The sequence below is a fragment of the Hemiscyllium ocellatum genome, chromosome 4 (genome assembly GCF_020745735.1).
Source record: "Hemiscyllium ocellatum isolate sHemOce1 chromosome 4, sHemOce1.pat.X.cur, whole genome shotgun sequence".
In the NCBI taxonomy this organism is placed as follows: Eukaryota; Metazoa; Chordata; class Chondrichthyes; order Orectolobiformes; family Hemiscylliidae; genus Hemiscyllium; species Hemiscyllium ocellatum.
This window is the reverse complement of record NC_083404.1, coordinates 7,896,361-7,909,758: the sequence shown is the minus strand read 5'-3', so window position 1 is coordinate 7,909,758 and position 13,398 is coordinate 7,896,361. Positions and strand designations below refer to the sequence as shown.

The 13,398-nt window shown below is 42.2% G+C and overlaps 1 protein-coding gene across 1 annotated transcript in view; it reads right to left on the bottom strand.

The window, feature by feature from the left end:
• The window catches only part of prex2 (phosphatidylinositol-3,4,5-trisphosphate-dependent Rac exchange factor 2), a 358,894-nt gene that overhangs the window by 173,719 nt on the left and 171,777 nt on the right, over positions 1 to 13,398 (bottom strand). The window contains exons 22-24 of the mRNA XM_060824113.1: positions 10,845 to 11,029; positions 3,315 to 3,476; positions 1,654 to 1,876 (exon numbers count right to left, since the gene is read on the bottom strand). Coding sequence (XP_060680096.1) covers positions 1,654 to 1,876; positions 3,315 to 3,476; positions 10,845 to 11,029 — 570 coding nt within the window. The remainder of the gene's footprint in view (positions 1 to 1,653; positions 1,877 to 3,314; positions 3,477 to 10,844; positions 11,030 to 13,398) is intronic.

Below are 13,398 nucleotides of genomic sequence, written 5' to 3'. Positions count from 1 at the left end.
TGTTATAGCTCATTGGCCATTAGTTTCCAGCTTTCTGTCTCCCTCAGTTTTTAACAAAGCAGTTAGATTTATCATTTGCCAATCTAATGGAGTCTTCAATGGAACTTGAGAGGGTTAAAACTATCAACTATCTCACTGGCCACTTCTTTCAGGATCCAAAGCATTTGTCAGCTTATAGTCCCAACAATATCCTCAGTCCCACTTCCCTGTAATGTGAGTTTTGTCATGTTGAGTTCCTCTCTCAATTCCACTTCTTGATATTATAGCTAGGCCTAGAATTCTTCTACAGTGAAGACTGATGCAAAAAGTTTATTAAGTTCAACTGCCATATCCATATTTTCCATTAATAATTCTCCAGACTCACTTCGATTAAGACCAATGCTCATCTTGTTAATTTTGTTTTCATGTCGGACACACGAGCTGTCATTGGGTGAAAGACTTCGATTCTGAAAGAAGAAGTCCCATCAGGAAGGTAAACTCCAGACAAATCACCTTCATTTCATTCTGAATCTGAGTGCTACCAGGGCAACAGATCTGATGCTCTGATTCTTTCAGAAGCTGCTTCACTTCACTCTCTCCGACTGATCTCACCTCAAGATCAGTCCTCGACGTGTCAATTGTGAATACATTGATCTGATTAGAGGCAGATTTGTTATTTTATTCATGCTCTCCCTCATTTCCCTTGTCAGATACAATTGCCTTATATTTCTTCTTCTTGGGGATGCATTTCTCCTGTGTTTCTTGAATTATCCCCAGAAATTCCTACCATTGCTGCTCCACCAATTCCCCTTCCAATCAACTCTATTTTTTATTCACTCATGGGATGAGGGCATCGCTGGCTAGGCCAGCATTTACTGTCCATCCCTAATTACCCAGAAGGCAGTTAAGAGCCAACCACGATACTGTGGTTCTGGAGTCACATGTAGGCCAGATCGGGTAAGGATGCTAAGTCCCTTCTCTAAAGGGCATTGGTGAACCAGATGGGTTTTTCTGACAGTCAGACAATGGATTCATGGTCATCATTAGACTCTTAATTCCAGATATTTATTGAATTCAAATTCTACCCTCTGCTGTGGAAGGATTCAAACCCAGGTCCCCAGAGCATTATCTGTGTCTCCGGATTAACAGTTCAACGATAATACCACTAGGCCATTGTCTCTCAACTCTGACCAGCTCTTCCCTCGTGTCTTTGTCGTTACAAATGAGTGATTCCTGATCACTATTCCTGAAACTAGCTTTCAACTACACACTTAATTCACTGAATTCAAACTTCCCCACATGTTGTGACAAAATTTGAACTTACACTTCAAGAGTATTAGCCTGAGGCTGCTGGATTACAAGTCTAGAAACACTCTGCCACTAATTTCCCTATCACCTCTTACATGAAAAGTACGCTCTACCATTTAAGCTATTGCCCTTAAACCAGATGAATGATTTCAAGAAAACACCACAACCAATTTAGCCATTATCTTTGATGCTGCTACATTGGCATTATCATCACACAAGAATATTAGATGTCAGACTGTAGATAAAATATGCCCTTTCATGTTTGTTCAGTAAATAAGTATGTAGCTTGCACATCTGCTAGTTTTGAATTGACCCATTTGAACTTCCATTATTTATTTTCAGCAGAGCCAATGAAAGAGGTCATACCACAGTCTAATCGTTGGGGGTTGATATCGTTGCTGAGCTGTCTCCGACTGTCCAGGTGTACACCAAACGCACTGCCCAATGATGCAACATTTTTTGGGTACGACACTTCCATCACGTTTAAGTGACAATTGGTCGGGCAGAAATCACTGCTGTGCAATGGAAAAATCTTGGACTTGGCTTGTTTGAAGGTTGGCCAGGCTCGGTTTTTCAGAACACGTGAAAACTAAACCGAAAATATGGTCACAGTCACAAAGGATACCGACTGATACAACAGCAAAAAAAAAGCTATGTTAATGTCAATCCAAATACATTTAATAAAAGTAAGGGTAAAAATAGAAATTAAAAATCACACAGGTTATAACCTGGTGTTGTGTGATTTTTAACTTTGTACACTCCAGTCCAACACCCACACCAGCAAATCATAAAAAAAATGAAGACTGCGTTGAAAACTCCTTTGTAAAGGAAATATCTTCATCATTTCTATACCGTGGAGGTGCTGGTATTGGACTGGGGTGGACAAGGTCAGAAGTAGTCAGGTCACCTGACGAAGGAGCAGCGCTCTGAAAGCTTGCAATTTCAAACAAACCTGTCGGACTATAACCTGGTGTCGCCTGACTTCTGACCTCATCATTTCTATGGTATTAAAGTATGAAGATCTTGACTTGGAGATTAGAGACATTCCTTTCTCCAGTTCCTTTTCTGTATTTCCTCTTGTCTACAGATGTTCTTAAAGAATTATATCCCTTTATACAGGAGTTTCCTCCAAGTCAGTTAATTCTGAATGAGAGTTGCCCATGTATTGACATCTATGTTGCATTGAGGGAAGCCCAGAGGGAGTCTTTTAAACACCTGCATCTTTTGATTTGCTATATCTCTTCCTCAATGCAAAAGGATGATTAATTTGTTGATTAATGACACCCGTACTATTCTGCACTCTGTTCAAAGCCTCCACATCCCTCCTGCAATGTGGTGAGCAGAATTGTTGTTTATTGCAGATAAACAATTACGAACCATCATTTTATAATTAATGTTAGCATTGAGATTTAGGATGAGATGATGATTGTACCTGCATTAGGATTCAAACAGTTACAAAATAATATGAATTGGTAGACACATCCAAGATCAGTGAACTTTAGTCAGACGTCAAACAACACCAAGTTATAGTCCAAAATCATGAGGTTTCAGAGCTTCAGCTGGCGAAGGAGCAGCACTCCGAAAGCTTGTGATTTTAAATAAACCAGTTGGACTATAACCTTGCATTTGACCTTTGTCCAAGTCGAAAAGTGTGGCACTGATAAAGCATACCAGGTCAGGCAGCATCTGAGGAGCAGGAGAGTCAACATTTCGGGCATAAGTTCTTCATCAGGAATGTGCAGGGCTTATGCCAGGAAAACATTGACTCTCCTGCTCCTCAGATGCTGCCTGACCTGGTGAGCTTTTCCAGCAGCTAACTTTTCAACTCTGACTCTCCAGCATCTGCAGTCCTCACTTTTTCCTTCTGACTTTGTCCACCACAGTCCAATGCCTCCACAGTACATTTTAGCACAGACACCATCATCATTAAATTGGTTGGGTTTTTATTAAGTTCTCCATGGGATGTCTGTCTCCACGCAGGTGGGAGCTAATTCCTTGAAATCTCAGCACCTCAAATAACTACGTACCTTCTTGTAATTTGTGATCCTTCGATTAATTTGCTCAAGCTTCTCACTGCGCATCACGCTGAATCTAGAACGGAGCTCGGGAGGTGTTGATTCATCGAAGCAGCTTAGTTTGCTGCAATGTTCCACAAACTGCTCATCATTCTCAGCCAAACATTCAAGGATCTGTTAGAGGAATAGAACAAGGCAGCAAATTCAAGGCAGCGTGATGACTCAGTGGTAAGCACTGCTACCTCACAGCGCCAGGGACCCGGGTTTGTTTCCAGCCTCGGGCGACTGTCTGTGTGGAGTTGACACATTCTCCCAGCGTCTGCGTGGGTTTCCTCCGGGTATTCCGGTTTCCTCCCACAATCTAAAGATATGCGGGTCAGGTGAATTGGCCATGGGAAACTGCCCATAGTATTCAGGGATGTGTTGGTTAGGTGCATTAGTCAGGGTAGGGGAACGGGTAGAATACTCTTCAGAGGGTTGGTGTGGACTTGTTAGACCAAAGGGCCTGTTTCCATACTGTAGGGATTCTATTCTAAACTGAAATTTGGAGCTCATTCCAAACTGAGGAATGAAGGAAGACCTATCTAACTAAATTGCATGCAACATGTTAAAGCCTTGAGATAAAAGAACAGAACATTTCCAATGATCCTGAACAAGTGAGATTTTCTTATCCCACAAACCAGTACAGTGAGAAAAAAACACATCAGTGCACCCACACCTTCCCGGCATCCCAGAGGAGGAGAGGTGCTTTTTGCTTGCCTTTTTTGGTCATTGCTTGTAAGGTTTTTTTATTCACTCATGAGACATGGGCACCACTGGTTGGCCAGCATTTGTTGCCCATGCTGAGCAGGGCTGCCACTTCAACACCCCACCCCTGTTCCCTGACCAACACCTCTGCCTCAGGTTTGCTGCAGTGCTCCAGTGAAGCTCAGCGCAAGCTGGAAAAACAGCACTTCATTTTCCCCTTGGAAACTGTGCGGCTTTCTGGACTTAATATCAAGTTCAACAATTTTAGAAGCACCAACCTTACCCCAACGCCCACACACCGGGCCTTGTTATCACGCGGTCTGCTATTACACACAATCCATTGTTAGCCACTAACAGCCCCCATTAGCAGCTATTCATCCTCTGAGGCTGACTGTTATCTACCCTATGTTTGCCCAACTGTTCTTCTCTCTCTCTGGTCCTGTCCCTATCTCTCATTTACTCCTTAACCCCCTTCCCCCTCCCACCCCACCCCTGCTTCCTAACTTCTGCATAAAACCAACTTTTTCCTACCTACCATCAGTTCTGAGGAGGGGTACCTGTATACGAAACATTAATTCTGATTTCTCTCCACAGATACTGACAGACCTGCCGAGCTTTGTCAGCAATTTCAGTTTATTTGTTTCTGGTTCCTAGCATCCACAATTTTTGTGGTTTTTATTTTTGAATTCATTGGATATTAGCTCCATTACTAGAGAGGGAATGAGCTGTTCTAAGGGAAATTGCACAACTAGGGCTATTTATAGGGCTTTCAACTAAATAGCAAGAGGTGGGTGTGGGGAATTCTAACATCAGAGGTAGAGGAGAAGGTAGGATGGTTGATAAGTGATGGGGTTGATTGTTGCCAGAAATTAAAAAGAAGGGACAGAATGTGTAAATACCATTTTGGACTAAGGAGCCATAAACGTGTTGAGAAACTTCAATATACAACAAACCTAAAGGCTTTGTATCTTAATGCATGGAGCATTCACAAAGGATAGATGAACTGAGAGTACAAATCAAGGCACTGCAAATGAATATGAACTCATAGCCATTACAGAAACATGGTTACAAGGAGATTAAAACTGGGAACATAACATTCAATGATACTTGACCTCTTGCAAAGTCAAGACAGATGGAAAAGGTAATGAGTAGCGCTGATAATAAGAAACAAGATGAGGACGTTTGTGAGGGATGACCTAGGCTCAGATGATGTAGAGTCCATTCTGGGCAGAGATAAAGAAACACGAAGGGAAAAAAGACAGTGGTAGGAGTAGGATGCAGACTGTCAAACAATAGCCACACTGTTGGAAAGGCTGTAAATCAACAAATAATAGGAGCTTGGAAAAAAGGGCAGTAATTATGGGCGACTTTAATCTTCATGTTGATTGGGTTAATCAAATTGGAAAGGGTAGCTATGACAACGAATTTCATAGAATATATTAGGGATAGTTTCTAAAAGCAATATGTCATGGAATCAACCTTGGATATGGTAGTGGGTAACGAGGCAGATTTAATAAATGACTAAGTTAAAAATCACACAACACCAGGTTATAGTCCAACAGGTTTAATTAGAAGCACACTAGCTTTCGGAGCGATGCTCCTTCATCAGGTGGTAGTAGAGGGCTCAATCCTAACACACAGAATTCTGCCCTCCACTACCACCTGATGAAGAAGCATCACTCCGAAAGCTAGTGTGCTTCCAATTAAACCTGTTGGACTATAACCTGGTGTTGTGTGATTTTTAACTTTGTACACCCCAGTCCAACACCGGCATCTCCAAATCATTAATAAATGACCTCAAAGTAAAAGCTTCCCTAGGAAGTAATGATTATAACATGACAGAATTTAAAATTCAGTTCAAGAGTGAGAAACTTGGGTCAGAAACAAATGTGTTTAATTTAAATAAAGGGAACTACTATGAAATAGGTTTAGGGTTAATGAAAGTGGACTGGACGGACAGATTTGCAGGAATGACTGTAAGCAAGCAGTGGTAGACGTTTCAGGAGGTCATTGATTACTTTCAGCAAAAACACATCCCACTAAGGAGGAAAGATTCCAAGACAGGAATAAACCAACCGTGGCTAATTAAGGCAATTAAGGAGAGTATTAAATTGAAAGAGAAAGCAGATAAGAAGGTTAAAGTCAATTATAGCCCCAAACACTGGGATAAATTCAAAATTCAGCAAAGGAGGAGTAAACAGTAAAGACAGCAAAAATAAGCTGAGGGTTAATTAGCAAGAAATAAAGGAAACTGACAATTATTGCTTTTTAAAAATATATAAAAGGGAAGAGAGAGATCTTAGTGGATACTGATCCCTCAGAAAATGAATCTGGGGAGATGGACAAGTTTAAATAGACATTTTGTACCAGCCTTTACAGTGATGCAGTAATACTAAAGATTACGGGGGAGGAATTAAGTACCATCATCATTCCTATTACTAAAAAGTCAAATTATACAAAATAATGGGCCGAAAGGCAGTTACGATTCCTGGCCCTAATGGCTTACATCCTCAAATCTAAAAGAGGTAGCTCGGAGATGGTGGATGTGTTGGTTGTAATTTCTCCAAAAATCGCTAGTTTCCAAAAATCGAAAAGGGAGGAAGAATTTCTTCTCTCAGGGGGTTAAGTGTCTTTGCAACTCCTTGCCACAGGGAGCTGTATATTTAACGCTGAGTTCGTTAGATTCTTAATCCACAAAGGAATCAAGAGTTAGATGGAAAGGCAGAAAAGTGGATGTAAGGAATGCCGGATCAGCCATGATTCGATTGAATGGAGGAGCAGGTTCAAGGGGCTGAATAGCCTCCTCCTGTTCTGTTTCTTACGGCCTTTTGGTGCTATATAACATAGTTGAAGTATTGACTACTTTGTGATGTGGAAGCCATTGCAAAATAAGAATGAAGAGAAAAGGAAGCTGTAACAGTAACAATGGTTTGATATGGCAGCGGTTAATTGGATGACTTTTCATCAGAACTTGGAAAAGTCTGAAATGTAACATGGTTTAAGTAAGGGAAAGGGAGGGGAAAGCAGTAAACACAAAAGATAACATTTACAACAGCACAGGAGATAATACTTTTGCTTAACAAAAAAACTAAGAGATATGGGCCAAAGGCAGGATTGTAGAGTTAGGTCACAGATCAGCAATACTTCCATTAAATGGTGGGCCAAATGACCTCCTGCTCTTTATGTGTTCCTAAATGACAAAATAATTGCAAGTTCCTGAGCAAGGAGGCATGAATGGCAGTATTACAAACAGCTGCAATATTTAATCAAAAAACAAGTATAAAATAAGTTCAAAACCAAAACATGCAAAAAGATTTGGAGTGGAGGCTTTGCAACGATATTGTTGAACTCAGTGTTGATTCTGAAATGTTCCAGAGTGTTCTAATCATTATAATAAAAGGCCAATCCATTGTCACTGAGCTACAAGACTCTGTGAACCTTTATAAATGGCAAGTTTGAGGTGGATCTGCAAGTTCCAGCCCATTTGCTGGATTGATTTATTGACACATGTAACGAAGTACAGTAAAAAGCTTTGTTTACGAGCAGCACAGGCAGAGGGATTGACATCAATGTTAGCCAGATCAGCATTATTTCAGGCTAGAGGGATTTCCTACTTTTGACAATGAGGGAAGGAGGAGGAGTGTGGTTCGCAGATCAGGGAATGACAACCTCAGCTGAATGATGTGAAATCAGCGCTGAGCTGAAAGTAGAAGTTGCCTGAAAGAAAAACTTTGTATTTTTGACGAGTGTTTCTAGTCATTTGTTTCAAGAAAAATTCTAAAATATGGTGATCAATTTGCAAGTCGTTCTTTCAAATGTAAACTGGAAGTTTATCAGTCTGAGCATGGAAATTGTTAGAAAAATCATGAATATCTTGCACCTTCTTCAGCAGAAAACAATCTGACCCCTCCTTTGATCTCTCACAATCAAACGGCACAGGCTTCCTGACAGGCAGACAACGGAACATGCACTATGAGACTCTACTTTTATTCTACATTTGTAGATGCAGCCCCAAGCCATAATGTAACATTATAAAATTGAATTGTAACAATAAATTATTTCCAGTCCAGTGATTTAGAGGGCGGCACGGTAGCACCGTGGTTAGCATTGCTGCCTCACAGCGCCAGGGACCTGGGTTCAATTCCCGCCTCAGGCGACTGACTGTGTGGAGTTTGCACGTTCTCCCCGTGTCTGCGTGGGTTTCCTCCGGGTGCTCCGGTTTCCTCCCACAGTCCAAAGATGTGCGGGTCAGGTGAATTGGCTATGCTAAATTGCCCGTAGTGTTAGGTAAGGGGTATGGGTGGGTTGCGCTTCGGCGGGTCGGTGTGGACTTGTTGGGCCGAAGGGCCTGTTTCCACACTGTAAGTAATCTAATCTAATCTAATTTCTCAGCTTTCCATGACTAATGCCAATACTCCCACATTAGATTAGATTACTTACAGTGTAGAAACAGGCCCTACGGCCCAACAAGTCCACACCGACCCATTCCCCTTCACCTAACACTACGGGCAATTTAGCATGGCCAATTTGCCTAACCTGCACATTTTTGGACTGTGGGAGGAAACTGGAGCAAACCCAAGCAGACACAGGGAGAATATGCAAACTCCACACAGACAGTCGCCTGAGGTGGGAATTGAACCCGGGTCTCTAAGCGCTGTGAGGCAGCAGTGCTGACCACCGTGCCGCCCACTTATTATTCCCACGTTTCTCAAATATTGCTTCACTTGTTCACTTTTTCAATCATGGAATATTTCTGTAATTCCCCAGCATATCATTACTTCTATACATTATGTTTCAAACAGATAAATGTTAGTCATGGGGTTTGGCTGAAAGCCCAGTATTAAAACAGCTGAGCCCCAGGGAAAACACTACTTGATTGACAGCAAAAACAGAAATTGCTGGAGAAACTCAACAGGTCTGACAGCATCTGTGGAGTTAATGTTTCAAGTCCAGTGACCATTTAACAGAACTACAGAAGTTGATTATTAGCTCCAGCTCTCTGATTCTCTGCATAGATTAGATTAGATTAGACTTACAGTGTGGAAACAGGCCCTTCGGCCCAACAAGTCCACACCGACCCGCCGAAGCGAAACCCACCCATACCCCTACATTACCCCTTACCTAACACTATGGGCAATTTAGCATGGCCAATTCACCTGACCCGCACATCTTTGGACTGTGGGAGGAAACCGGAGCACCCGGAGGAAACCCACGCAGACACGGGGAGAACGTGCAAACTCCACACAGTCAGTCGCCTGAGTCGGGAATTGAACCCGGGTCTTCAGGCGCTGTGAGGCAGCAGTGCTAACCACTGTGCCCATAGTGTTTACTTACAGAATCCAAGACTGGTGACAGGAAATAGGAGACCTTTTTGCCCATCATGTCTGCACTCGCTCTCTGAATGAGCACTTTACTTAATGTCGATATTTCTTTCTTCTGCACGCACCACTGATACCCAGGCACGACCGTGACTTCTGAAGCCTGAGGTCAATGCTGGGAGAGACAGGCATCGACCCTTGGAGTGGCTGCATGACTAACACATCTTAGAGGGACCAAGGATGAGTGCTTCATTCTGGTATTCATTCATGGGGATGTGGGAGTCCTCCATTTATTGTCTGACCTTAATTGCCCCGAAGATATGAGCTGCCTTTTTAAACACTTGCAGTGTAGTGGCACCCACAGTGTTGTGAGGAAGACACTTCCAGGATTTCAGCAACAGCGAAGGACTGACACATATTTCCAAGGCGTGGATGTGCCGTTGTGGACTGGGATGGGCAAACTTAAAAATCACACAGCACCAGGTTATAGTCCAACAGGTTTATTTGAAAGTACAAGCTTTCAGAGCGCTGCTCCTTCGTCAACGCTCAAAAATTTCAAATAAATCTGCTGGATTACAACCTGGTGTTGTGTGATTTTCAACATATCTCCAAGTCAGGATGTCGAGTGGCTTAGAGGGGAACTTGCAATGGGGTGCTGTTCCCACACATCTGCTACCCTTATTTTTCCAGGTGGCAGAACTTGTGGTTCCAGTGGATGCAGTCAAATGTTTTCTGCTGAGTTACCACAATTCATCTCATCTACATAAACCTTCTGCATTGTTAATTCCTTCTGAACTACAGTTACAGAGTCATACAGCCTGGAAACACACCCAGTGATACCTTGCCTTTACACTTCTCAGGAACTGAACCAGCAATTCTTGCACTCGAATAAACTTCTGTGCTTTGCAAATTATTTCAAGCCAGGTGGTAATCTACCTACAAAAATCATCGTAAACTCATAACACTGAACTCTCCATAATAAGTAATGAAGCCAGCCCTTTTAATCTGTTCACAGACAGACGCGTGTTCCCAGCTTTCTCCATCACTGTAATTCCTTCCATTTCCCCCATTATTCTTATAAAAGCTGTGCCAATTACGTGAGGCATCTGTACAGCTGTGAGTGTTGGGTACCAATTTCCAGAAAAGCAAAGAATAGGATTGTCCCTCAACCACACTATATATATAGTTGCAGAGGGCTGTGGAGGCCAAGTCATTGACTGTCTTTGAGACAGAGATAGATAGGTTCTCGATTGGGAAGGGGATCAAAGGTTATGGGGAGAATGCAGGAGAATGGTGATGAGAAACATTGCCAAATGGTGGAGAAAACTCAAAGGACCAAATGGCCGAATTCTGCTCCTATATCTTATAGCCTTATTGTTTATATGCCCATCTTTGACACCAGTTGTTGATAGGTTAATTCTTGATGAAGAAGCTTCATATTTTAGCCACACATGAATCATTACAAAAGTTTTCAAACCTTTGTAGTTACGTTGAAAAATCCCTTTGGCTCGCACATTCTTTCCAGAACATGACATTTCGTTCCAGTTGTACTGTCATATTCATATACAACACCATATTCCAAATGGACATTATCTACTGTTAGGCTCACATGGTCCTTCTGCCCATCAATTAAAGCCATTGTATTAAACTTATCGAAGACTTCTGGGGAAAAATAAAACATGGTGTCAACGTAACATCCTTTTACTTCAATGAGGAACAAACAAAATGCAGAATCTACTTCAATTCAAATGAGAACACGTATAACAATATACTTTCTGGTTTTAGAAGCAGTCCAATCTGTTTGCTTTTTTTTACAATATTGTTAACACATCCCTACATTTTTGAGTCAAAAACAGAAATTGCTGGAAAACCTCAGCAGATCCAGCAACATCCGTGGAGAGAAATCAAGTTAACGTTTCGGATCCAGTGACCCTTCCTCACAAGTGATGGGGGAATAGGAAAAGAAATGGTTTGTATAGAGAAGACAGGATGGAGGAATACAATAGAGTCACAGCTCACAATGTGGTCTCCTCTACTTTGAGGAAATGAGGCACAGATTGGGTGGTCACTTCACAGAGCACCAACGTTCTGTCTGCAACAAAGGCCCTGAGCTTCCAGTTGCTGCCACTTCAACATCACCCTGTTCCCTGGCCAGCTCTGTGTCAGGCTTGCTACAGTGCTCCGGCAAAGCTCAGCACAAACTGGAAGAACAACACTTACATCTCCACCTAGGAACCCTTCAGCCTTCTGAACCTAATATTGAGGTCAACAATTTGAGCGCTTGAGCACCTTTTGCTGTGCTTTCTCCTACCCTCCCATACACCACACATGGGCTGCTACCACACTCCAACCCATTGTCAGCCACTAACAATCTGACTGACCTTTCGCCACTCCTTTGTCTGTCCAACTGTTTCCCTCTCTCTTGGAGTTCTATCTCCCCTTATCATCTACTCCCTCATCCCACCTTCTGTACAAAAAACATCCTTTTCCTCGCTACCATCTGTACTGAGGAAGGGTCCTTGGGCCTGAAACGTCAGCTCTGATTTCTGTCCACAGAGGCTGCCAGACCTTCTGAGATGTGTTTTTGTTTCTGATTTCCAGCATCCACAGTTCTTACGGGATTTTTTTTGCCTACATTTTTGAAGTTTATTCCACAAACAAACACACAGAGAAACAGCCATCGGTTTCCATTTCCAAAATAACTACTCTTCATTGTTGCATTCAAATTGAATACTGATGAAAATGGTTAATAAAAGCAAAGTATATATTCTGTGACCAAATTGCAGAGTTGAGCATAATTTCAAAATACAATAATTACTTGCTTGTCTAGAACTTTAGGATTTCTGAAAAAGAGAGACATTAAATCAAATATTTTTGTCTTGCCTGCATTAGGAGAGAATTGCAAAAATACCAGTTCTCTAATACTGCAAGAATAGATGATGGTGATCGATTGGCAGGTGGGCTCTGAATGCATACAGGAGTTACCATGAAGAATGAACCAGGTTACACAGTTAGCTCTGAAATCGAAACTAGACAAGTGAACTCAGATTGAATGAGTCAATTCCAAGAGGAATGGAATCCCTGAATGTTTGTTTATTTGAAACATAAACAATACAAAGTTTGCAAAGAACAGGGTCTGAAGTCTATATACGTATGGCTTCTAGCAAATGCATTTAAGCCACAGTGCAAAACCAACTGATAATGTTAAATTGATTGTCCACGTAATCTGAGCAAAATTGGGATTGTTTGGCAAGTGTTGTCCACCAATAAATCATGTACAATACTGAACATTGTGTTCTGCGTTTAGCAAGCATGGCTGGTTCAGTGTAGCCAATACTCATCCTGCTGTGAGCAGCCAAAAGGACATACGTTTACAATTCAGTGGGGTTAAAGGCCTACACACCTGCACTGAAGTTTCCTGTACAGCATTATTCATTTGTGTGGTCAGCAGAATGTTTCTTTGAGGTGAAAGTGAGGACTGCAGCTGTTGGAGATCAGAGTAAAGATTAGAGTGGTGCTGGAAAAGCACAGCAGGTCAGGCAGCATCTGAGGAGCAGAAAAATCGACGTTTCAGGCAAAAGCCTTTGACTCCAGTTAGTAAACAGGTCCATAGCTGACTTCAATTCTGAGATGCTTTGTCCTTCCAGTGTGATTGGAGGTGGACTGGGTGCTTTCAGGAATGGCAATGGCAGGCTGGGGCACATTCATGATGCTTCATGATCTTCGGGACCCCACTCAACAGTGACCTCCAGGCAGAATACTTTCCATCTACAACCACTCTCTGCCTTCTGTCAGCCAGCCAATTCTGAATCCAGATAGCCAAATTTCCCTGCATCCCATACCTCCTGACTTTATGAATGAGCCTACTATGGGGAACCTTATCAAATGCCCTGCTGAAGTCCATATACATCACATCCACTGCTCGACCTTCATCGACCTGTCTTGTCACCTTCTCAAAGAACTCAATAAGTTTTGTGAGGCATGAGCTGCCCCTCACAAAGCCATGCTGACTGCTTTTAATCACACTATGC